We start from the raw sequence: 26,726 nt of genomic DNA on the forward strand, positions 1-26,726 counted from the left end.
TATTGCCATAGAGGGAGTGCAACGAAGATTCACGAGACTAATTCCTGGAATGGCGGTACTGTCCTATGAAGAGAGATTGGGGAAACGGGGTCTGTATTCTCTAGAGTTTCGAAGAATGAGAGGTGATCTCATTGAAACCTACAAAATACTTAAAGGGATAGACAGGGTAGATGCAGGTAAGTTTCCCCTAGTTGAGGAGTCTAGAACCAGGGGACACAATTTTAAAGTAAGGGGGAAGCCAGTTAGGACGGAGATGAGGAGAAATTTCTTCACTCGGAGGGTTGTGAATCTTTGGAATTCTCTACCCCAGAGGGCTGTGGAAGCTCAGTCACTGAGTATGTTTAAAGCAGAGATTGACAGCTTTCTAAATACAAATGACATAAGGGGATATGGGGATAGTGTGGGAAAAAGGCATTGAGGTAGATGATCAGCCATGATCATATTGAATGGCAGGGCAGGTTTGATGAGCTGAATGGCCTACTCCTGTTCCTCTATTCCTACCCTTATGGTCCCTAATAGACCCTACTCTCTCTCTAGTTATTGCCTTGCTCTTTATGTATTTATAAAAAAGTCCTTGTGTTTTTGTTGTCTTTACTTGCCAATATTTTCTCATGCCTTTGCTTTCCTAATTTCCTTTTTAATTTCACCACTACACTTGTTATACACCTGTAGGTTTTCTGCAGTATTGAGCCCTCTGTATCTGTCATAAGCTTCCCTTTTTTTCTTTATCCTCCTCTTTAAGCCCCTTGACATCCAAGGGGCTCTGGATTTGTTCATTCCACCCTCTTTCTTTAAGGAACTTTCTTGCTCTGCACCCTCAATATCTCCTCTTTGCCTCCCACTGATCTGGCATTGATTTACCTTTAGCTAGCTGTTTCCAGTCCACTTGAGCTAAATCACATCTCAGCTTAGTATAATTAACTTTTTCCCAATTGAACTTATATTCCTGGTCTATTCTTGTCCCTTTCCATAACGACCATAAATCTAATTGAATTATGATCACCCCTTCCACCTGCCCAGCTTCAATCCCTACAATTAAGTCCAGAACCACCCTCTGTCTTGGGATTCCTACATAGGCTAAAAAGGTTCTCCTGAATGCATTTTAAGAATTCTGCTCCCCCTGTGCCTTTCACGCCAGTTCTATCCCAGTTAGTATGAGGGTAGTTGGAATCCCCCACGATTACTGCCTTATTGTTTTTGCACTTCTGAGATTTGCCTACATATTTGCTCTTCTGTTGTCTTCTGACTGTTTGGAAGTTTATAGTATACTCCCAGTAGTGTGATTGTTCCTCGGTTCAGCTCATAGGGCCTCATTTGGTGACCCTTCTTTCATATCATCCCTCCTCAGAGCTGTAATTGTTTCTTTAATCAATATTGTGACTCTCCCTCCTTTTTTATCCCCCTCCCCCGAAAACCCTGAAACCAGGAATGTTGAGCTGCCATTCCTGCCCTCCTTTCAGCCTTGTCTCAGTAAAAGCTATAATAAATATACTGTCAATCTATGCTCTCAGCTCATTTGCCTTATTCCCTAGACTTCTTGCATTGAAGTATATACCATTCCTCTGCCTTCCGAACACTTAATAATTTTCAGCCTTCCGTTTCCCGCTTTCTTTCTCTCCCTTCTCAATCTACTCTTGGGTTCCCATTGCCCTGCCAAGTTATCTTAAACCCTCCTTGACAGCATAAGCAAAACCCCATCTGAGGATATTGGTCCCGGCCTTATTGAGGTGCAACCCATCCAGCTGTACAGGTCCTACTGCACCTAAGCGATATTGTTGTCATGTTCCCTAGCCTGCAGGCAAATGCATCATGAGGTTGTGTTCCTTTGAATCGGTCTATAGCAGCCCTGAATGGAGACTAGATTAATACAATGTAAATGTGGATTTGAGTCCAGAATTGCAGGAGGCTCCTGAATTACATTGCATTAATGTGGGAAAGGAAACAGATTTTGACAAAATGAAATTTCAATGTTTGAATGCCTTTTTAATAGACAAAGTTAAAAGAATTCTAAGTTCTTTTTCTTCATTTCATTGAGTTTTCCATGTTCAAGCAGGCAGCCATGATATAAAAACAAGCGTCTACCAGAAACGCACAGGTCAGTTAGTATCCTTGGAGAGAACGGACAAGTTAATGTTTTGTAAACTGCAACATAAGAGATGGACAGGCATATTAATGCAATTAGTAAAAGGGGAGGGGAGAGATACACCGATATTAAAAAAGCAGACAAACCCATAGCAGAATCATGAGGGGATGATGTAGCAGATCATCTGAGTCAAGTAATGGACAGGTCATTAAAGAAGCTAATGGTCTGTAACTGTGGAAAAGGAAGTGGGAAGGCTGGGGTCGGATGTGAGAAAGTGAGCGCGATGAAATACCTGGGGGTCAGACTAAATTTAAAACAGAGTTGAAAATGAGAATATGCCTGGAGTCTGAAGTTTCTGAGGTCATTGTTTAGACCAGAGGGTTGCAGGGTGTCTAGGAGGCAAAGTGGAATATGACTGCAGTATAATTGGTTCACGAAAAGCAGAACAGATCCAGTCTGGCCAATTACCTCCCCTTCAATCTACTCTCAATTGTGAACAAAGTGATGGAAGGTATAGTCGATAGTACTATCAAGTGGCACTTACTCAGCGATAACCTTCTCATTGATGCTCAGTTTGTGTTCTGCCAGGGCCACTCAGCTCCAGACCTCATTACAGACTTGGTCAAAACATGGACAAAAGGGTTGAACTCCAGAGGTGAGGTGAGACTGACTGCCCTTGACATCAAGGCAGTATTTGACTGAGTACGGCATCAAGGAGCCACAAAATTGAAGTCAATGAGAATCAGGGGGGAAACTCTCCACTGGTTAGAGTCATACCTAGCACAAAGGAAGATTGTTGTGGTTGCTGGAAGTCAATCATCTTAGTCCCAGGACATTGCTGCAGGAGTTCCTCAGGGTAGTGTCCTCAACCTAACCATCTTCAGCTGCTTCAGCAATGACCTTTTCTCCATCAAAAGGTCAGAAGTGGGGATGTTCGCTGATTGCACAGTGTTCAGTACCATTTGCGACGACTCAGATATTGAAGCAGTCCATGCCCGCGTGCAGCAAGACCTGGACAACATTCAGGCTTAGGCTGATAAATGGCAAGTCACATTTGGGCTGCACAATGACCATCTCACACAAGAGACTATCTAATCATGTCCCCTTGACAGTCAATGGCATTGCGATCGCTGAATTCCACCTGTCCCCCATCAACATCCTGGGGAGGGGGTTTACCATGACTAGTAACTTAACTTGATGTACCACATAAGTGCGTTGGCTGCAAGAGCAGGTGGATATTCTGTGGCAAGTGACTCACCTTCTGACTCCCCAGAACCTTGCCACCGTCTACAAGGCACAAGTCAGGAGTGTGATAGAATACTCTCCACTTGCCTGGATGAGTGCAGCTTCAACAACACTCAAGAAACTTGACATCATCCAGGACAAAACAGCCCCTTTGCTCCTCAACCACCATGTTAAACATTCGCTCCCTCACCGGCACAAAGTGGCAGCAGTGTGCACCATCTACAAGGTGCACTGCAGCAACTTACCAAGGCTTCTTCAATAGCAACTCCCAAACACATGACCTGTATCACCTAGAAGGACAAGGACAGCAGGCGCATGGGAACGACACCACCTGTGAGTTACCCTCGAGGTCACACACCATCCTGGCTTGAAACTATAACACCATTCCTTCATTGTTGCTGGGTCAAAATCCTTTAACTCCCTGCCTAACAGTAGTGTGGGAGTACCTTCGCCACACATACGGCAGTGGTTCAAGAAGGCAGCTCACTACTATCTCCTCAAGAGGAATTAGGGTTGGATAAGTGACACCCACACTCCATAATAAATATAAAATATGTTGTTCCTAGCTTGCAATGAGCATCATTGGAACAGTGTACAAGGCCAATGATGAGAGGTCAGAATGGGAGTTTACGTCGAGAGCAACAAGTAGCTTGGGGCACGCTTGCGGTCAAAATGGAGGTGTTTGGCAAAGTGGTGACAGAATTTGTGTTTGGTTTCCCAGTGTGCAGGAAACAGCTCTGGACTGAAGGGGAGACCTCATGGCAGGCGTGTCCCTTTATTAAAACATATTGCATGAGGACCTGGATTAAGCAGCTGGTGACAAGTAAGCAGAGTAGATCAAGAAGACCACTAGCTGCCTGTTTGTAGGACCTTGACCACAAGGAATTCAGATATCCGTTTTATAGCACTTGATATATCTTTAGGATCCAGGCAACAGCTACAAAAAGGTGTTATCAAGAGGCCAGATATGAGAATACGTGGTCATATTTCGAGAGTTTTGTTCCTGTGTGGGGAATTGTGTGCTAACCCGTGTTCTGTATGGGGAATGGTGTGTTAACCAGTGTTCTGTGTGGGGAATTGTGTGCTCACCCGTGTTCTGTATGGGGAATGGTGTGCTGACCAGTGTTCTGTGTGGTGAATGGTGTGCTCACCGATGTACTGTGTGGGGAATGGTGTGCTCACCAGTGTTCTGTGTGGGGAATGGTGTGCTCACCAGTGTTCTGTGTGGGGAATGGTGTGCTCACCAGTGTTCTGTGTGGGGAATGGTGTGCTCACCCGTGTTCTGTATGGGGAATGGTGTGCTGACCAGTGTTCTGTGTGGGGAATGGTGTGCTCACCCGTGTTCTGTGTGGGGAATGGTGTGCTCACCCGTGTTCTGTGTGGGGAATGGTGTGCTCACCAGTGTTCTGTGTGGGGAATGGTGTGCTCACCCGTGTTCTGTATGGGGAATGGTGTGCTGACCAGTGTTCTGTGTGGGGAATGGTGTGCTCACCCGTGTTCTGTGTGGGGAATGGTGTGCTCACCCGTGTTCTGTGTGGGGAATGGTGTGCTCACCCGTGTTCTGTGTGGGGAATGGTGTGCTCACCCGTGTTCTGTGTGGGGAATGGTGTGCTCACCCGTGTTCTGTGTGGGGAATGGTGTGCTCACCAGTGTTCTGTGTGGGGAATGGTGTGCTCACCCGTGTTCTGTGCGGGGAATGGTATGCTGACCCGTGTTCTGTGCGGGGAATAGTGTGCTGACCCGTGTTCTGTGTGGAGAATGGTGTGCTGACCCGTGTCCTGTGCGGAGAATAGTGTGCTGACCCGTGTTCTGTGCGGAGAATGGTGTGCTGACCCGTGTTCTGTGCGGAGAATAGTGTGCTGACCCGTGTTTTGTGCGGAGAATGGTGTGCTGACCCGTGTTCTGTGCGGAGAAATGGTGTGCTGACCCGTGTTCTGTGCGGAGAAATGGTGTGCTGACCCGTGTTCTGTGCGGAGAATAGTGTGCTGACCCGTGTTCTGTGCGGAGAATAGTGTGCTGACCCGTGTTCTGTGCGGAGAAATGGTGTGCTGACCCGTGTTCTGTGCGGAGAATAGTGTGCTGACCTGTGTTCTGTGCGGAGAAATGGTGTGCTGACCCGTGTTCTGTGCGGAGAATAGTGTGCTGACCTGTGTTCTGTGCGGAGAAATGGTGTGCTGACCCGTGTCCTGTGTGGGGAATAGTGTGCTGACCTGTGTTCTGTGCGGAGAAATGGTGTGCTGACCTGTGTTCTGTGCGGAGAAATGGTGTGCTGACCCGTGTTCTGTGCGGAGAAATGGTGTGCTGACCTGTGTTCTGTGTGGAGAAATGGTGTGCTGACCTGTGTTCTGTGTGGGGAATAGTGTGCTGACCTATGCCGTTTGTGTGGTGCGTTGAACTACTGTCACATTTTTATTGCTGAACAGAATAAGGTACATTGTGAAAATACATAGTCACACAATTCAAGTGTTTGAAATTCCTGCTTTTGGATGGTGGTCTTTCTGCCAGAATTTCTCATGCAATCTGAGACCAAGGTGTTCTGAACAAGTTGGAACATATCTCAGTGATGATTTTTCAAAACCTTTAACAACAAAAGGAAACTATATTGCAACAAAGCCATTATCAAATGTTTCAAATTTCAACCAACTTTAGTATAATATTTTGTTTCAGTAAATTTAAAATGGAAAGATTTGGTGCTGCAATTAACTAGTTCAAGAGATTGACTTTGCTCCTTTGAAGCCACAAAGCCTGGGTAAAATTGGATGCGAGTGTGAAGCTGCGTTTCCGGTAAAGCATGTTTATACCCCAAAATTGCCACAACATCAGCTGACCTGAAACAACTGCATGATTTCTTTGTCACATAGACATTTTTATAAAAAAACAGATTGTTTTCAAGTCTGCATTATTGCACCTGTTCATTGAACATGCTCTTCAGCTCCAGCTTTCTGGATTTAAAAAATGCAGAAACAAAACATATGGATCATGTGATACTAGCACAAAGGTCTGATGTCCTTCTTGCTGTTATTAACCCAAAGATCCGGCACAAAATATGTCCCAGGTGACTTTCCCACGATTAAGATGTGACTCAAAAGTTTTTTGTATAGATGATTGCCATCGTAACTGTGACACTCTGCCATTTTGACTCATTGTCATAGATCCTGGGAGGGCATCTGTGGGCTGGTTTTGTCACCGATGATGTCAGTTGTGATTAGGATTGTGGAAAGAAAAACTGATAGCAGCGTGCACCCAGCAGTGATCTGCACCTACTATAAGAGGCTGTCCTGGGTTTCATCTGCACAAACCTTGGGATGAGTGTGCATGTTACTTAGTGCCAAGTGTCACCACTGTCTTCAGTTTTGATGCGTCTAAATTGTTTCTGCTCTTTTGCAAAAATGTGTGAAAGAGTTGTGTTGTAGTATAATAACTAAGTCAGCAAAGGGAAGTGAGCTCCTGTAAACATGTCACCAATTCATAATTGTACAGGTACTTGACGTATTAACTATTCAAGCTTTCTGCATTGCCGTTTCTGCTTAATTTAAAATTGATTACAAACACTTGCAGATATGGGCCAGAATAAGTGAGCATTTAATATTGGCATGATTAGGATGTTTAAAACTAAATGAGGCCAAGACTGCAATAGTTTCCCTAATTTCTCATGTTTTTAAGTACAGAATAGTGAAATCATCACATACATATACAACTTCGACATAAAGCAAAGTCACTGTAATATTTGACGTGTATTTTGTTCCAATTTTACACACTGATGTACAAACTGTTCTGATAAATATCCATCCCAATATTTAAAAAGAAAATTTTGAATGTAATCTATGATTCATGTATTTTTGTACCTTTACAGACAATGTTTTAAAAATAGATTGTTAAAAATAGAGTATTTGGGTCCTGAAATCTATGAAGATTCAGACAAGAAAGAGTTAACTTCAGTATGTTGTATTGACATTTTACCTGGGGATTTCTATGGGATATCTCTAAAATAGTTCATTTCGTCGTTCCATATGCAGAATGAGATGCTTACACCAAGTATTCCTGCTACCTGTGTCCTAACAGCCACTTCAAAATACTTAATTGTGTGTGGCACTTTGAGATATTTTGATATGGCAATATGTTATATAAATGGAAGAAATTAATAATGAAGTAGCAGCAACAAATCTCTGTGAATGCTGCCCCAACAATATTCCTCTGGATTTTCTGACTGGTTTAGTTAGTCCATTACTGCTTATAAAAAAGAACATACTAAGGAAAACCAGTGCTGCACATGTTCCTGTACTCAGGTCTACAGTAGTTATCCTCACTTTGTTAAGGTCACAAGCAGCTTATAGAAATCAGTGTCAACAAATTCAGTTACAAACCACAGCTGGCATTTCTGTAACTTTGTGCACATCAGCATTATTTACGGACAATGGCTTGTTTGCTAACCAAACAGCAACAAGACAGGGCTAAAATGTGGCGAGTCGAAGAGACTTAGTAGTTGGCAGGAAAAAAGACAGAGGCGCAAGGGGAGAGCCAACTGTGCAGCAGCCACGACAAACAAATTTCTCTGCAGCACCTGTGGAAGAGCTTGTCACTCTAGAATTGACCTTTATAGCCACTTCAGGCGCTGCTTCACAAACCACTGACCACCTCCAGGCGCATATCCATTGTCTCTCGAGATAAGGAGGCCCAAAAGAAACAGCAACTACATTATATTAATCACTTTTAATTATCTGATCATTTGAATTGTTTTTAAAGACTAAATTCCCACTTTGCCACTTTTTTTGAATTATTGGATAATTTGAATTCTTTAGCGCAGAAAACAATAGACTCGTGCACTGCCTCCCTGCTACTACACAGTTTGTTTCATATATTCTGTGCATGTTTTACCCACAAAAGCAAAACCACACAATTTCAGAGAAATGCCATGGGAGCTGCCTGCTGTCACTAATTTGGTGGAAGTGCCACCACCTTCTGCAGGTGACCACGTCAAGCTATATTTTTGCTGCTAGCTTGTGAATGCTGCCAGCAAGGTTTTGGTGCCCACAGTTATAGTAGTGTATGTAATGAGCCTAGGATTCTGAGGAGTTCAGAAGCAGGTAGCTTTTCATTTTTGGCTAGAGTAAGCCTCGGGATACATTACTCTGTATCTTGTTGTGCTGTACCTGACACTGGGTGCCTGAAATGGCAAACGCTGTATCCGCATGAACTTATTGGGCCTCATTTTGATAAGCACGATGAAATCACTCGGAGCCTTAGACTCATGTTGGAATATAAGATTTACTGATTCAGAGAAATTGTAGACCAATGTACATTTTATGACAGATCAGCTAAGCTGTAATATGAGAAAATGTGCCACCGTATGTGAATAAATTGAGGGCATCACAATCAGCAGAGAGATGATGATTTTTATCTCTTAATTTGCTGGTCACTCACACTTGAGTAAATATCGTACTTGACAGAGAATAGCAGTGGAAGGGTGCTTTTCTGAATGGAGGGATGTGACTAGTGGTGTTTCGCAGGGATCAGTGCTGGGACCTTTGCTGTTTGTATTATATATAAATGATTTGGAGAAAAATGTAGCTGGTCTGATTAGTAAGTTTGCGGACGACACAAAGGTTGGTTGATTGGTGGGTAGTGATGAGGATTGTCAGAGGATACAGCAGGATATAGATCAGTTGGAGACTTGAGCGGAGAAATGGCAGATGGCGTTTAATCCGGACAAATGTGAGGTAATGCATTTTGGAAGATCTAATACAGGTGGAAAGTATACAGTAAATGGCAGAAACCTTAGGAGTATTGAGAGGCAGAGAGATCTGGGCGTACAGGTCCACACGTCACTGAAAGTGGCAACGTAGGTGGATAAGGTAGTCAAAAAGGCATACAGCATGCTTGCCTTCATCGGTCGGGGCATTGAGTATAAAAATTGGCAAGTCATGCTGCAGCTGTATAGAACCTTAGTTAGGCCACTCTTAGAATATTGCGTGCAATTCTGGTCGCCACACTACCAGAAGGACGTGGAGGCTTTGGAGAGGGTACAGAAGAGATTTACCAGGATGTTGTCTGGTCTGGAGGGCATTAGCTATGAGGAGAGGTTGGATAAACTCTGATTGTTTTCACTGGAATGACGGAGGTGGAGGGGCGACATGATAGATGCTTACAAAGTTATGAGGAGCATGGACAGAGTGGATAGTCAGAAGCTTTTTCCCAGGGTGGAAGAGTCAGTTACTAGGGGACATAGGTTTAAGGTGCGAGGGGCAAAGTTTAGAGGGGATGTGCGAGGCAAATTCTTTATACAGAGGGTGGTGAGTGCCTGGAACTTGCTGCCGGGGAGGTGGTGGAAGCAGGTACGATAGCGACGTTTATGAGGCATCTTGACAAATACATGAATAGGATGGGAATAGAGGGATACGGTCCCCGGAAGTGCAGAAGGTTTTAGTTTAGACAGGCATCAAGATCGGTGCAGGCTTGGAGGGCCGAATGGCCTGTTCCTGTGCTGTACTGTTCTTTTTTGAGTTGGCCAAACAAGTTGGGGATATGATTATATCTGCTGCCTTTTTCTTTCAGCGCACACCACAACTGTGATTCTGCCTACTATAGCCCTGCTTGCCGGCACAGTGGCGCAGTGATTAGCACCGCAGCCTCACAGCTCCAGCGACCCGGGTTTGGTTCTGGGTACTGCCCGTGCAGAGTTAGCAAGTTCTCCCTGTGACCGTGTGGGTTTCCGCCGAGTGTTCCGGTTTCCTCCCACAGCCAAAGACTTGGAGGTTGATAGGTAAATTGGCCGTTGTAAATTGCCCCTAGTGTAGGTAGGTAGTAGGAGAATTGTGGGGATGTGGTAGGGAATATGGGATTAATGTAGGATTAGTATAAATGGGTGGTTGATGGTCAGCACAGACTCTGTGGGCCGAAGAGCCTGTTTCAGTGCTGTATCTCTCTATGACTGTATGCTCTGCACACCCTTACATAACATTGGATACCATCTTGGGACTAGAAACTGTTGTGAAAACCACTTGCAGTGGTGGTTTTAGCAGTGAATAATTTAACAAAGGAGCTGTTTCTTTTTTGTGGTTCATAAGACGTTTTATGCCACGGGTTGTAATTTACAGGGCACAAGTTGCGAACAGTTTTCACGCCACTATTTTCCATTCCTTAAATCATTGGTAGTTATTTATTTCACCTACATCTTGCAGAATCTCCTGCTCTAAGTGTTTTCTTCGCAATCATGGTGTTATCAATTGCAGCAGACCTAAATTAAGCAATTTAAATTGTCTCAGCAGTCACAGTGATATTAGTGATAACACTAGTGCTTGTGTTCAGTTGTTTTCAGAAAACATTCAGTCTTTTGTGACATTAGTATGTGCTACATCTCCATAGTCTGTGATGGGTGGACTTCACTTTATTCCTATTTGCTGACCTCTTAAACATCAAGAAGAATTTTCTTTCTCAATGGATGAACTCAACCATATGTATTATTTGTGATAAAAGGTCAGCTTCCCCCTCCCCACTGGATAACAATCATACCCAATAGATCCCTAATCTGTATGTCCTCTGTCTCTCTGATTCTATGTCAATTTGTGCAGGTTATTTTTTATAAATCTATAGTTTGAACATTAGTTAGCGATTGCCTGACAGTCCTTGAGCATGCAGTAGTTCTTCATAGTGAACTCATCACATAGTTAACTTATCTTCATGTGATACTGCAATATATAAGACTACATGACAAAATAGTAGAGTAGTTTATATTTTACATTTACAGTAACAGCAGGCCATGGTATCTAGATAGTTTTGGACACAATATTGCTTGTGTGCATTCTGGCTCAGTCAGTTTAGTTCTAAATGCATTTTTACAAATTACTGCTGTCCATCCAACTAAAAGTTTAATGCATTGCTGTATTGGGTACAAAGGCCAACTGCTATGCTGGCTGAGATTAGCTGGCTTATTGCATGCCAATCGTGAAATGAGGTCTTGTTTGCCCTCTCAGATGCATGCAAGAATCCCATGACAGTATCTGAAGAAGAGCAGGAGAGTGTCCTGACCAACATGTAAAGCAGATTATTTGATTATTTATCTCATTGCTGTTTCTGGCATTTTGCCTTGCAGAGATTTCCTTCATTGCATCAGTTACTTCAGGAGCAATTCAGTGACTGTAAAACACTTTGTGACATCCTGTGGACAGGAAAGATGCTATATGTGAAAATTCTTTTGTTCTTTCAGAGTAACAGTAGGCTAAAGCTGGCAAAAATTTACTAATTAAAACAAAAGTATCACTAACTTTAACTTTAAAAATCCTATTCAGGTCAATTACTGGTAATGCTTTTTTTGGTATGTGTATGTAAAGTTTTGAAGCAGCTTCACATTTTGCTTTAAATATGAGTGATAGAAGCCATTAATATATATTTGGGCGCATTACCTCTTTAAGTGTAACTCATGAAGTTTAAGATTTAAAGTTTTGGGGAAGAGGTGCAGGGGGATGTGAGGAAGAACATTTTTATGCAGTGAGTGGCAGTGACCTGGAACTCGCAGCCTATAAGGAAGGTGGAAGCAGAGACGATCAATGATTTCAAAAGGAAATTGGATGGACACTTGAAGAAAATAAAATTGCAGGTCTATGGAGATCGAACAGGGTAATCAACAGAAAACATAGTTTATTAAACATAAAGAAACATTGCAGATTAAATACAATGAATCATGTACAATCTCTTGAACAGTCTTTTGACTGAAAAAAAATGGCAGATGCTGGAAATTTGAAACAAAAATAGAAAATGTTGTAACAGTCAGCAGGTCAGGCAGCATATGTGAAGAGAAACAGAGCTAATGTTTCAGGTGTGGATTTTGCTGACTGACCTGCTGAGTGTATCCAGCGTTATCTACCTTTTGGACTGATTTCAAATTGTCAGGTGATGCCTTACAAGTTTTAGAGCTGAAACTTTGGAGGACTAAGGCACTTCTATAATATCAAGTGCTGTACAGATAAGGCCACTGGATTGTAATTTTTGATGGAAAAATGGAATAGGATCGCAGAAGTATATACCACAGAATCCCATCAGAAAAAAAATGTCTTTGACTTATTCATTCAACTTGAACCACCAGCTCTGCCTATGGCTCAATGGGGGAGAATCTGGGTCTGCATATTTATTGGAAGTCAAGACCCAAGACTAGTTTACAAGACCTACAAAATCTGGGTCTCCAGCTGTCAGCTCTTTAATATTAAGAGCACTGGAACACGGGTGCAATAACAACTTGTATTTATATAATACCTTCAAGGTATTAAAATGTCCTAAGACGCTTCACAGGAGCGTTATCAAACAAAACTTAACACACCGAGACACGAGATATTAGGACAGATGACCAAAAGCTTGGCCGAATAATAGGCATTCAAAGGAAAGACCTGACACAAAAGATGAGGACTATTACCTGCTGTGTACAATGGGTAGAATAGAGTCCACTCATCACAAGGAAAAATGACACAACTGGAACCAAAAAATTTTGTACAGTGGGGCTGACTGGAGTAGATCCCCAGCAAATCAGGAAATGTAGTGACTAAGAATCCTGCAGAGAGGAAGGAATAAAGCAAGAAACTGCTCCAAGGGCAGCCAAAGAGGAACCATATCTGCACCAATTAGGACAATCTCCAACTTAGTGAAGGGGACAGTACCATACCTGCATGTATTTTGCTAATTAAGGTGGAAAGATTACTTGATTCTTTCCATTTGGGCTATTTTCCGTCATCGTGTTCGTCAGTTGGAGTGTGGAGGTGTGTCGGCCCAATGCAAAGGATTAGTACATATTGATATGCAGCAAAAAGAAACGGAAGGTATCTGTCCTACATCAGTTTGTATCAGTAGCCACAGCACACAGTGCTGTGTTGGACTGGTCTTGTTTCTATCCCATCCTGTTATTCTTAAACCTGTGGCATGACTATAAAATGGCATGAGAGAATGCCTAGCTTACCACATTTTCTCCAGCATGTCAGATGGCCAGAGAATTACAAGAGAGGTCTTGTACAGAATCTTTCATTGCTCCTCATGTAGTCAAATACATATAGAAATTATGTGAATGACCTGGTATGTGTTCTTTGAATCCTAGTTTGAAACGATTGTCAAAATCACCACCCCATATCCCTTGAAAGCATGATGAACTCACTGAATCCACAAAAATGATCCAGGGCTGTGAAATCAATCTATCTTGGGAAACAGACCAGCTAAGTGTGTCTTGAGGGACTTGAAAGAAAAACTTGCATTCAAATAGCGACTTTCATGACCTCAGTTTGTCCCAAAGCACTTTATGGCCAATGAAGTATGTTTTGAAGTGTAATCACTCTTGTAAGAGTATCAGCCAATTTGTACACAGCAATGTGATAATGACCAGATAGTTTGTTTTGTAACTTTGGTTGAGGGGTAAATATTAACTGAGGAGAATGCCCCCACCCTTCTTTGAAACAGTTCCAAGGATTTTTTTTTACACCCACCTCAGGTGACACATGGGATCTCGGCTTAACACCTGAAAGACGGCACTTCTGACAGTGCAGCAGTCCCTCAGCACTGCAATGGCCTGCCAGTCTAGATTTTGTGTTTGAGTCTTTGGATTGTTAAATGGCAAACTTGGAGAGGCCACAGAAACATAGGCACATAAATTCAGCCTTCTTGTCTGCACTGAATGTAGGTGTTCTTGGATGAGAGGTGGGGGGGTGGGGGTGGTGGTGATGATATGTCACAATCCCATTTCCCTCCTTTCTCCCATGAAAGAATCCAATTTTCCTTAATTTTTCCCCATACTGTTTTCTAATTTTTTTCCTTTTAACTAGTTATTTTGTACCATTTTGAATGCTATAAATGATTTGATCACCATTTGTGGCACATTCTGGAAACACTTGGGAAAGTTTTTCTCATCACCATGAGTCATAGAATTTTACAGCATGAAAGCGGCCATTGAGCCATTACACCTCTCTGAAAGAGTTAGGCACGTAGTCCCTTCCGGTAGCCCCAAGCCATTTACATTTTTCTTTTTGAAATATTTACCCATTTCCCTTTTTAAAAGATATTCTGGATTCTGCTTTCACCACAGCTTCTGATCGGGTGTTCCATGTCCCAACCTTCTCTGTAACCTCAGTATAAATTCTGCATTCCTCTTTTGGTGGTAATCTTAAATTATGCCCTCCAGGTATTGCCTCACTGACTGGAGTAAGTATTTTTCCTGATGTATCTGGTCATCACACTATAGGAAGGATGTGATTGCACTGGAGAGGGTACAGAGGAGATTCACCAGGATGTTCCCTGGGCTGGAGCCTTTCAGCTGTGAAGAGAACGGAAAAGGCTAGGGTTGTTTTCCTTGGAGCAGAGAAGGCTGAGGGGGGACATGATTGAGGTGTACAAGATTATGAGGGCCATTGATAGATTTGATAGGAAGAAACTTTTCCCTTAGTGGAGGGGTCAAGAGCCAGGGGACATAGATTTAGGGTAAGGGGCAGGAGCTTTGCTGTTTGCAATTGGCAGCCACATTTGCAACAACGACTACACTTCAAAGGTATTTCATTGGCTGTAAAATGCTTTGGGACATCCTACGGTCATGAAAAGCGTTATATTATGATCAAGATGTTTGCAGATAATATGGAAATTGGCCTTCTGGTTGGTAATGAGGAATGAAAGCTAGGGGCTGTAGGAAGATATCAATGACTGGTCAGGTAGGCAGAAAAGTGGTAAATTGAAATCAATTCCGAGAAGTGTGAGGTAGTACATTTTGGGAGGACAAACAAAGCAAGAAAATACACAAATTTACTGTTTTGTACTCCTTAAGTCATTTATAGTTCTCTTCACAGTTAACCACATCTTGTGCCTCATGTAACTGAGTCCAGATCATTTATATGCTTCCTATATGTGGTGTTTAACTTCAGATCGTGACTGTTTTTGATTGACCTACCAATGGAAATAATCCATTTATGTTTACCATTTCAGTTTTTATCACTTTGAACATCCGTGTATTCCCCTTTCAGTGTTTTCCAGTTTGAGTGCATCCCCAGTTGTTCATGATTCAGAACTCCTCATCCCTGTAATTGTACCGATAATCTGATTGGACTTCCTGCAGAGCTGTTCAATCTCTTCCATGGTGAGGAGCCCAGAACTGCCCACCATAGACTAGATGTTACTAACCATTGCATTTAGTATAAAGCAATTGAAACATTCAAAAGGGAATTAGACTTTTCTATGAAAAGGAAGAATATGCAGGGTTACAGGGGAATGGCACTAAGTGAATTGCTCTTTCGGAGAGCCGGTGCAGACATGATGGGCCGAATGGCCTCCTCCTGCACTTTAACAATTCTGAGATACTGTTAAATCCAAAATCTCATTTGTTGCCTTAATGACTGTGTCCACAACCTTTCAGGATTCGAGTATCTGATACCTAAATCTTTCTGCTGCACTGGATTAAGACTTTTTAAAGAAACTGAAATTGAATTACAAACTGCAAGAAGTAAAGGTTGGTTTGAAACCATAATCTCTGACTTAGTTATAATTGATCAAAGTCCTGATAGATGGCCAAATTGCTGCACACAATCCAGAGTCCACAAGGCTACAAAAAGTTGTAGGTGAACCTTTTCTCCACTCAGGATTTGCAGCTGGCCTCTGGAGATATGGAGGGTGCTGGGACCTGTGCATGTAATGAATACCAAATTCCTTATTCTCTCAGTGTTTATTTTTATCAGAGGCAGAACTTCCAGAGGTGTTCTGGATGGAGGTTCATATAAAAAGAGAGGCAGTGACCCTTCTAGATAGGCTTAACAAAGAATTTCCTCTTTGTTAAAATAGGAACCAGATCACTGTAACTCTAGGATGATTTATTGAATCGACTTTTGGCGATAAAGTAAAATGTACTTAGTTGAGGGGCTGTCTTGTGAAACAGTTTTGATGCAAGCTTTAAAATAAATACACGATGGAGCCTCTTTGTGCACTCTAGGATCCTGAAATATTCAAATATTTCTAGGTGAAATGTTATTTAAATCATTGTTTTCAAAAGAATTTTTCCCTCTACAGAGAGTGATTTTCTTCTTGAAGTCAGTAACTTGTTCTTTGGACCTCCCTCATGGTAGTATTAAGATACTTCATCCCAAAGTGCACCCACGTTTCAAAAGCTGAGTTCTGTCTGGCTTTAATTTCACTCAGTATTACTGTACTCAACCACCTGATGTATTGGGGGACCTTTTGCCAAGTATTTTGAGTTTGCAACTATCAAACCATTGTTGCAGAAGATTTTAAAGCAGGTTGACTAATTTGTGTTTGGCATGTGCTGTGACCCAGAAAATCAAATGAAATATTATGATGCCAATAAACTAGTGTAAAATTGGGGAAATATAAATTTATGAATAACATGCGTGAATAAGCAGTACTGTCCTGGGTGAACACGAGCACAGCTAACAAGCAACCATCATATGAAGCCCACTTTCACCAAGAGCTATTTTTTTTGCTTTTGTGCTTCTGATCTGGTTTTCTCTTTCTTCCCTATGTCCTTTCTTCCATCTCTCATCAACTGTTTTGTTTCTCTTTACTTTCTCGATATACTTTCACGATTTTTCTTCTCTCGTACTCCCCTCTAGCTTTTTCTCACCACCTGCTTGCTGTTGTTTTTTTCCTTTTGTTCAGGTCGACCTGTGCTATGGGCAGGCTACTAGAGGGAGGCTGTGATCAGTTCAAACATTGTTTAATATCACAAACTCCACTTCCGATTGTGATGGACGACAGGCACTTTTTCTCACACTGGCAGAAGAAGAAAGCAATTTCTGTCAAAGTACCTACACGGTTCCACCAAGCCAGAGTTACAAAGTGCCAAAAATGTCTCAACGCCAGATGGTTGCTAATGGCTGCACTTTTGTACAGCTGGCAATGTTACTAGAATCCCTCTGATTTTGTATATTTAAACCAGCAGCATTGGCAAGTATTACTAGCCTCAGAAATAGCAGTGGAGGGACTATGGAACATCTTTGGATGTGGGAGAATGTGTTGGAAGGTATGACTCAGGCTCTCCCCCCAATTTATTCCTTATCCATAGAATATGTTTCTCTGCATTACTTTCTCATGAACTTTATTTTGCATTTTTATATTGATAAGTTGAATTTCAACCATACTGTGGCTTGATGGACAGAACACATGGATTGTGCTGCTTTGTGATGCAAAAAGCAGATAGAAAATTGGATGGAATGAAAGTACTGCACTGTTCCAGTACTTCAGGTTGTTTCCTTACCTTCTGTGAGAAACAGCAGATCAGTTACAGTATGGCAGGTTTTGAACTACCATGGCAAGAGTAGTGCTTGCTGAACAGGTTCAGGACAGCCCTTGCGCAGCCATCCTCCACTGCTTGTGCCTCAGCACAAACCCCTTATGCATTTGTGGAGAGACACAAACAATGCTGCACATTATCGAGGAGTATACCCTGTACAGACTAAGTGACAGACTAATCACCTTAAACTCAAAAAATGAGGGGGCTATCACTTGGCTCCAGTGATTTGTATTTGCTAAATAAATAATAATTACAGAAGTTCAAATGTTCATATTATGGGAGTCATCTTCCATTTATTTCCATGCAGATTCCCTCAAAACAGATCTTGTTTAGTTGCAAATGCTGCTATTCATCAGCAAGTAATTCAATACAGGGGAAATCACCATACTGCTTTTCCAAATAGTTTAAAATATTTTCTGATGTGTATTTGTGAAATGTTCTATGCATCTGGTGTAGAAAGAGACAAGCTGAGGGGCTCGGTATCTTTCCTTGTGCTTAATATCTTCTGTATTTAGAGCACATTTCTTCATTATTTCCCCACTGACCAATTGTTCCAGAAGGTAGTGACTCAAGCTGGGTGATGGTATCACAGGTAGAGATAACGCACAAGTATCTCACCCATATGACCATTCCTGATGTTGGATCCTACTGCAAGCAGTGTGTTTGAACAGGCCTATCAACAGTGGGTGGCATCACCACCAAGCTGATCCTACCCTCACTGATCATACATGCACACGTTCCACAGGAGTCACTCGAACAGCACTGAGAATACTGCCTGACATCCCCTACCCTAGCCGAGGGAAATGGTTGCAAATTGCAGTGCTTCTACTGCCAGCCTGCTGAGATTAGCTAATTCTCAATATGATTAAGGAGTCAGCCTTCTGGTTTGTGTAGCTTAGTAGCAGACTACTTACTTGTTTTCTTTACTGTTCTAAGATATGCTTAGTTGTTGGATCTACAGAATATCCTTCTAAGCCAATACCGGTTTCTTTTCCTGACTCCTGTTCTTTTTCTACAGAGAGAACTTGATGCCACTGCTACGGTATTGGCCAATCGACAGGATGAGAGCGAACAGTCCAGAAAACGACTTATTGATGAAAGTCGAGAATTTAAGAAGAACACACCAGAGGTGGGTAAAGGAAAGTTGTACTGTGTGTTGTATGAGACTGGGTGAATTAATGGTTTGGTTGCCAGATCTGACTTGATAACTGGTGATGGCATCAGTTTCTTGTTACCAGAAATGTAATACTTTGTTAGTGCTTTAGTACGTTTGAAGCCTGCAAATCCCACATGAAATATTTTAGAGTACCAGCTGCTTTGAGGATGCCGAACATTTCTCTTCTGCTGTGCTTTGTATAGCTCCCCCATTACATTCATCAGTTTCTTTTCTTCTGTCATCAGTTACATTAGTAAGAATGGAGCATTCAGTTTTCAGCCTGTGGGCGCAAGTTTCTGCATGTTCTTTTGTTTAAAATTACATCAAACTGTTGGTGACTTTTTGTTTTTGGAAGATGACTCTGCCTTTTTGCTCCTGTCCTGAAAGCACTGAATCATAGTGAGGTGCAGTTCCACTGGACTCTGGTACCTCTCTCAAGTATCTGTTTGTAATGTGAACCTAGACAGAGTGACAGGAGGGGTTTTGAGGAAGAGAAGGAAAATTATAGCACAGCTTAGCTCATGTTTGTCGAAAATGTTCCTGCACAGCACTTTCCATCAGGGGTCTTGTATAAATGTAGGAGCCCTGGCTAATTTTTCTCTGTGTTTTCCCAGCGATGCTAATTGCAGCACAAACCAGGGATTGACCATTGCAATTTATATGGTTCAGTACTACTGTAGATTGTGCGTATGCCGGCTGAACCACCTGGGTGGTAGAGAGGAGAAGAGCATTTTTAAGGTAGTTTTCCTTCCATATTGGAATTTCCCTTAGGCGATACATCATTCTTGACCAACAGGCAGGTGAATTGGAGAATTCTGCATTCCAGTTCTGGCCTCTTGTGCATCCTCGATTTTAAACGCTCCACCATTGGTAGCTATGCCTTCAGCCTTCTGAAGCCTCTGGAATTCCCTCCCTAAACCCCACTATCAGAGGCTTTTTCTTTCTTTTAAACCTCTCTGCCTCCTTTACGACTCTTTTTAAAACGTACTTTTGTGACCGAGCTTTTGGTCACCTGCCCTAATATCTTCTTATGTGGCTCAGTGTTATATTTTGTCTGATGCTCCTGTAAATCATCTTTTACTACATTATAGTCACTATAATATATGGCGGGCAGCCATAAAGGCGGGGCTAAAGTGTGGCGAGTCGAAGAGACTTAGCAGTTGGCAGGAAAAAAGACAGAGGCGCAAGGGAAGAGCCAACTGTGTAACAGCACCGACAATCAAATTTTTCTTTCGCACCTGTGGAAGAGCCTGTCACTCTAGAATTGGCCTTTATAGCCACTCCAGGCACTGCTCCACACACCACTGACCACCTCCAGGCGCTTACTCATTGTCTCGAGATAAGGAGGCCAAAGAAGGAGTCACTATGTAAATGCAAGATGTTGTTGAATGAACTTGTTCCAAGCAATTAGCTGCTGAGGAGGTCAAAAGTGTCTGTTTTCCTGTTCTTTACATTAGCACTTGTGATCGTGGGTCTGCATCTGCAACCTTCCAGCTGTGCCTCCAGTGCATTATTGCTCTTGGGCTGAGCGAATCCTGCTGTTATATTTTATAAACTGCAATAGAACTCTGTGTCCCCAGATAGTGCTTCCTCACTGACTACATTAAAGCCAGAGACTCTGAGGCAACTTCAGAAAAGATTGTAGTGAGGGAGAGGGGACAAGATGAGGAGTAATGGATAAAACTTGGGATGCCTGAAGCTTCAATTGTGACCGAGTTTGTAAAATACTTGTGTCCATTTTGCATGCAGTGATGGAGATTAGCAATGACCTGAAGTGAGCAAAGTAAACCCTAAAAGAAGAAAGCCACTCTAGATTGAAGGCTGCTAAAGCACCAGCATTGGGAATATGACTGTTCTGATGTAAGGTGAAGAAGAATGCTAGAGCTGCAGCATCCATATATTTCAGAGTTCTCTGCAGAGCAATTTACTTGCCCTTTGGATCATGATTGAAGTAGAAACTATTTTTAAAAAAAATCACATACTAAGTAAAATATGAGAATATGTTTTGGTTGTGGTTATGATGAAAAAAAAAATTGAACAAAACATGATCTTAATAAATGGTGTTATGACTGAGGCAGGAGGAGTGTACTGTCTTTCTCTAGTTCCATTTCTCCATGGGTCACGATATATATTGAAATGTTTACCCAGATACTGATATAGCCAATTATATACTCTATTTTTATTTCAGATTAAAATGTACCAACCAGGTTATTTTCATAAATTCATAATTTTGTTGTTTATTGAACAAGACCTCTTCAGTAAAGATGCATTACACATAGATTGAAATATGAAAGTTCCCTTCTAAAATTAGCCCAAAATAATCAAACACAGGTTAGAGACAAAAATAGAGGTTTTCTCTGCAGAGATTTCTTTACAAAAAAAAACTCTGGCCAAATACTTGTTAATTCTTAAAGGGAAAGGAGACAATATAGAATGATGTTAGTTGCCCCTTTATCCTGGTGTCCCAAATATGCGTAGACGACTGTCACTTGGATCTTTTTGGAGCAGGTCTCGTCCGGCGATGCCGATGACTAGTCTGGCAGGCTTTCCAGGATAAAAGCGGCATTAGGGGTTTCTGCTATCACGCACTGGATTCTCAGGATTTCTCAGAGTTGGAGAAAGGATGAACTGGGTGCTCTCTCAGCAGGCTGCAAACTCAACTGACTCAAAACAATATCCAAACCGAAACCAACTCTTGACCACCATAAATCTTGACATGTCACTTCTCTGTAAACAACTCCCATAGTCAGAAGGCAGCTGCTGTTTACTTAGCTGGAGACATGTGACTTCCAGTAAGTGTTTTTAAACAAAGTCCCAACGTCCTTCCAGTAATCTTTTTTTAAAAAAAAATCCCTTCAGTCCTCCAGACGATGGATTTCAACAATTTTAAAACACGAGTCTTCACAAAATATTAAAAAATGGAAGTACTTTCATAACACCTCCATCATTGGAGGAATGAAGCGCCATTTTTAAATGTGCTTCATTATAAAGAATGGGGGGAAAAAAATGAAAAAATATACGAAAACACATTTACACACTCATTCTCATTCACTCTTTACCTGTAACTAATACAATTCTGCTTTGTAGCATCTTTGTACTCAGAATTCAAAACAAAGTTAAATTCTAGACAAAGTATCAGCAATTACCATATTTTTCTCTGCAGTGTGGAAATTATTTAAGTGCTAGGGCAGTAATAGTAAACTCCATGGCAATAGTTCTGTTTTTTGAATTTTTCCACAAAGGTTTAGGGGGTTATGATCAGTACATACCAGTGTGTCTCTGCAGTTGTGGTGGTCATATACTTCAAATGTTTAAGAGCTAGTAGTAATCTCAGGGTATCTTTTTCCACTGTTGAGTCTTTTGGTGTTGCTTTAGCTTTTTGGAAAAGTATCCCACTCTCCTTTCTATGCCTGATTCATTGTCTTGTAACAGGACTGCACTGACCCTCAGGTCACTAGCATCAATTGCTACCTTGAAGGGCTTAGTGAAATTTGGGGCAGCCATTGATCAAAATGGCTCTCAGCCTCTCAAAAGATGCTTGACCACACTATCTTGGCTTTCCTTTTTTGTAGCAGATCCATCAGTGGAGCAGATATGGTGCTAAAATTTGGTACAAACTTATGGTAGAAACCACGCATCCCCAAAAACCTCATTATTTCTCTTTTAGTCTTAGGGGCAGGAACTCCATCAATGCTTGTACTTTTACTGTTCTTGGCAACACTTGTCGTTGCCCTACTGTATGTCCCAGGTAGGTTATTCGTGCTTTTGCAAATTTACTTTTGGCAAGGTTTAACACCAAATCAGCCGACTATTTTTCTAAATAGAGCTTTTAGTTGTTCCAAGTGGTCCTTCAAAGTGTCACTGTACACCAGCACATCATCAAGGTAAACCACACAGTTAGGAACACTGTGTACCATTTGGTTCATTAGTCTCTGGGACACTTTTTAGCCCGGGTGGCATCACTTGGCATTGGAAAAAAACATCTGGTGTGACAAAGGCCGATATTTCTTTAGCTCGGGGTGTTAAAGGAACCTGCCAGTATCCCTTTAACAAATCTATTTTGGTGAAAACCATGGCACTGCCAACTCTGTCAATACAGTCTTCCAGCGAGGAATTAGGTAGGAGTCTGCCTTTGTTACTGCATTAACTTGTCTGTAATCTTTGCAAAATCTAGTTGAAACGTCAGGCTTAAGCACTAACACGACTGGGGAACTCCAGCAGCTTTGTCTGGGTTCAATTAGGCAGTTTTACAACATGTGTTGGATTTCTGCTTTCACCTGGGCCTGTTTCTCTGGTCTTAAGCGATAAGGATGCTGTTTTATAGGAGACAATTCTCCTACATCCACATCATGTATGGCTAAGGTTGTACATCCTAGTTTATCCGTACAGTCTCTAACCTTGGCACCGGACAGGCAACACAACCTTTGGAACTTCCCGTTGCAGCTACAAGGAACAGTATCTGTTCCCCTGACTATACTGTCTCCGATCACAACGACATTCCTTTTCACTCCCCCAACTTGAATGGCTTCCTGCACCATGGTGCTATGGTCAGTTTGCACATCCACACTGCAGTCCTTGATCTCATCTACACAGGTAGCAGCAGGTACCTTGTACCTTTTGGTCAAAGTCAAGAGCTGAGGCTTCTCCATTGCTACATCCTGGATTCCCATAGCTGCCTTCCTCAATTACACCCTCCAGTCCCTGTCCATTGACCAATTCTAAAGTTCTACTTAACATATGGGGTGTGACTGCCTCCTGGAACAAAATGTTGAGGTAACTCTTACCCCTCCCTGTTGCCCTGCAATGTCTCCAGCTTAATAACTCTGAGCCAAAGTTGCTCAAGCCACAGACACATACGTCCAGGATCGCAATGCTTTCCACAAACTCTCACGTGTTGCAGTCATGGCTACCTTGCCATGTCTGTCTATCCTTATTTATTCATTTGTTTAGTTAACTAGTTAGTAATTTAGTAAAGTAATAGCAAGTTTAGTCTTATAGCTTAGAGACAAAAGAAGCCTCACCCGGAAGTAAAACACCAATGAAGAATAGGGCATTCTGTGTCTTTTTCAGTCATTTCAGTAAAAAGCCAGGCTGATTTCAAATCGGTTTTGTAAGCTTTTAAACTGCAATGACAGGGATTCTGTGTGGTGGGAGAAGTCGTAGCATTTCCTGATCAATAGCAGTGTTGTGTCAGTCATAAAAATAATTTCAGTTTTAGATTTTGTCACGCCAGCATGCTTTGATGAATGATAATTTTCTTTAATCCACTGACTAGAAACCAGAATTTATATTTTTTAAAGAAATTTATGAAAGGAAAAGATAAAAGACGACTTTGGTAGCAGCTTAAAATGGCCATCGAATTTTCATCACTGTATCCTACATTGCAAGGCCTGTGATGTGGAGATAAAATGTCTGCTCATCCCAGCAAGAAACAAGACCCAGGAAGTTTAAGGGACCTGCCTGTTCTCTTTAGCAACAAGAAATACACTGCTAACTGCCATGCTTGAATCAGTGGGTGACTGTCATGTGACAAGACCCCCCCTTTTGCAGTTTGCGAGGTTTGAACCCTGCCTGTTGACTGACCACCTCTGCATACTCTGGCTGCAATCAGAAATCCATTTTGAGGAAATTGTCTGCGTCGCTGTCTTGAAGAGACCCACTGAATCAGGCATCTATCACTTGAAACTTAAAGCCTCAGGACTTGTGGTTTGATAGGTAAATTGGCCATTGTAAAAATTGCCCCTAGTGTAGGTAGGTGGTAGGAGAATTGAGGGAAGGTGGGGATGTGAGAAGGAAAAAATGGGATTAATGTAGGATTAGTATAAATGGGTGGTTGATGGTTGGCGCAGACTCATTGGGCCAAAGGGCCTGTTTTGGTGCTGTATCTCTGTATGACTTGATGACCACCGAATTCAGCTAGAAGCCAGCCAAATCACCAAACTCCACAGACATATACCCTTTTTTTCTATGGACACTAACTTGACCCATCGACCCTTCCCCAATCTGTAACCTTTTTGTATGTGTGTGAACCTCTACTGTATGTGTTTGAAAGTTGGCACGTAGTTTATTTTACTTAGTTCGGTTTAAGTACAGTAAAGTTAACCTCTTCCTTTGTTAAACTCAAGAAAACCTGTCCGATTGGTTCTTGTTATGATCATAGCAAGTAAGTAATCAAACATCTACTGAATTGGCCAGTACATCCACATTAAAAAAAAAATTAAACCTGTTGTGGTTAAACAAGGTGAGGGAAAAGTCACAGGAAAGCTGCAAGGTGATTGGTTGGTGAGCAACTGCTGTTAGAGAATAACAGCGGAGTTTGCAAGTTCTCCCTGTGTCTGCGTGGGTTTCCTCCGGGTGCTCCGGTTTCCTCCCACAGCCAAAAGACTTGCAGGTTGATAGGTGAATTGGCCATTATAAATTGCCACTAGTATAGGTAGGTGGTAGGGGAACATAGGGACAGGTGAGGATGTGGTAGGAATATGGGATTAGTGTAGGATTAGTATAAATGGGTGGTTGATGGTCGGCACAGACTCGGTGGGCCGAAGGGCCTGTTTCAGTGCTGTATCTCTAAGATCTAAAATCTAAATCTAACTCTAAATAGCTGTGTAAGTAACTAAAAGTAAAGGGAAGAGTCTACAATTTTAAAAAAAAAATTTGTGTTTTTTTTTTAGGGAATCAAGGTCCCTAGTGTAAATAATCTAATTTTTGAGTAATTTAAGGGGATAAATTAAGGGTAGGTCATGGCAGGTCATGTCCTTTTTGAACAGCTGTAGCAGTGAGAGTGCGAGCCAGGGGGCAGCTGGGGAGGTAAATTTCAGTGTAAAGTACTTACCTAGCGATTCGGCAGCTTCGGCAGGGTGGGGAAAAAACCCCCTGAAAAAGTGACGTCGCAGGAAAGCTGTGACCTGTTTGGCTGGTAGGGAATCTATACTGAATTTGAAAATAAAACTGATAAAAATTGATTAAAACACTAATTAACTAATTAATAAGTAGAGTAACTAAACCAGAGGGACGAGATTACTGTATTTAGACAGCATTTAATATTTATTGTAGAAATCTAGCACTAGGGACCACATAGTGAAGCGTATCATAATTTAGTAAGGATTTAATAAGTATTTATTTTATATCAATTAACTAATCAGTGATAGAAATGACAGTTAGAGGGGTGAAGTGCTTCACCTGTGAGATGTGGGAAGTCCGTGACGCTCCCAGCGTTCCGGGCGACTGCATCTGCAGGAAGTGTACCCAGTTGCAGCTCCGCACAGACCACATGGACCGGTTGGAGCGACAACTGGATGCACTGAGGAGCATGCAGGTGGTGGAAAGCGTCATAGACAGGAGTTTCAGAGAAGTGGTTACACCCAAAGTGAGGCAGATAGATGGGTGACTGCTAGAAGGGGCAGGTAGTCAGTGCAGGAATCCCCTGTGGCTATCCCCCTCTCTAACAAGTACATAAAGTGGTTCAAGAGTTCACCTACCTAGGCTCAACTATCACCAGTAACCTGTCTCTAGATGCAGAAATCAACAAGCGCATGGGTAAGGCTTCCACTGCTATGTCCAGACTGGCCAAGAGAGTGTGGGAAAATGGCGCACTGACACGGAACACAAAGGTCCGAGTGTATCAGGCCTGTGTCCTCAGTACCTTGCTCTATGGCAGCGAGGCCTGGACAACGTATGCCAGCCAAGAGCGACGTCTCAATTCATTCCATCTTCGCTGCCTCCGGAGAATACTTGGCATCAGGTGGCAGGACCGTATCTCCAACACAGAAGTCCTCGAGGCGGCCAACATCCCCAGCTTGTACACACTACTGAGTCAGCGGCGCTTGAGATGGCTTGGCCAAGTGAGCCGCATGGAAGATGGCAGGATCCCCAATGACACATTGTACAGCGAGCTCGCCACTGGTATCAGACCCACCGGCCGTCCACGTCTCCGCTTTAAAGACGTCTGCAAACGCGACATAAAATCCTGTGACATTGATCACAAGTCG

The 26,726-nt window shown here is 42.3% G+C and overlaps 1 protein-coding gene across 8 annotated transcripts in view; it reads left to right on the forward strand.

Moving 5' to 3' along the window:
* LOC137346547 (protein CASP-like) overlaps positions 1-26,726 on the forward strand; it is a 734,295-nt gene that overhangs the window by 122,084 nt on the left and 585,485 nt on the right. For all 8 annotated transcript variants that reach the window (XM_068010023.1, XM_068010028.1, XM_068010027.1 and 5 more), the window contains exon 2: positions 18,601-18,711. In XM_068010023.1, the coding sequence (XP_067866124.1) occupies positions 18,601-18,711 (111 nt within the window). The remainder of the gene's footprint in view (positions 1-18,600; positions 18,712-26,726) is intronic.

This window comes from Heterodontus francisci, chromosome 30 (genome assembly GCF_036365525.1).
Source record: "Heterodontus francisci isolate sHetFra1 chromosome 30, sHetFra1.hap1, whole genome shotgun sequence".
Classification (NCBI taxonomy): Eukaryota; Metazoa; Chordata; class Chondrichthyes; order Heterodontiformes; family Heterodontidae; genus Heterodontus; species Heterodontus francisci.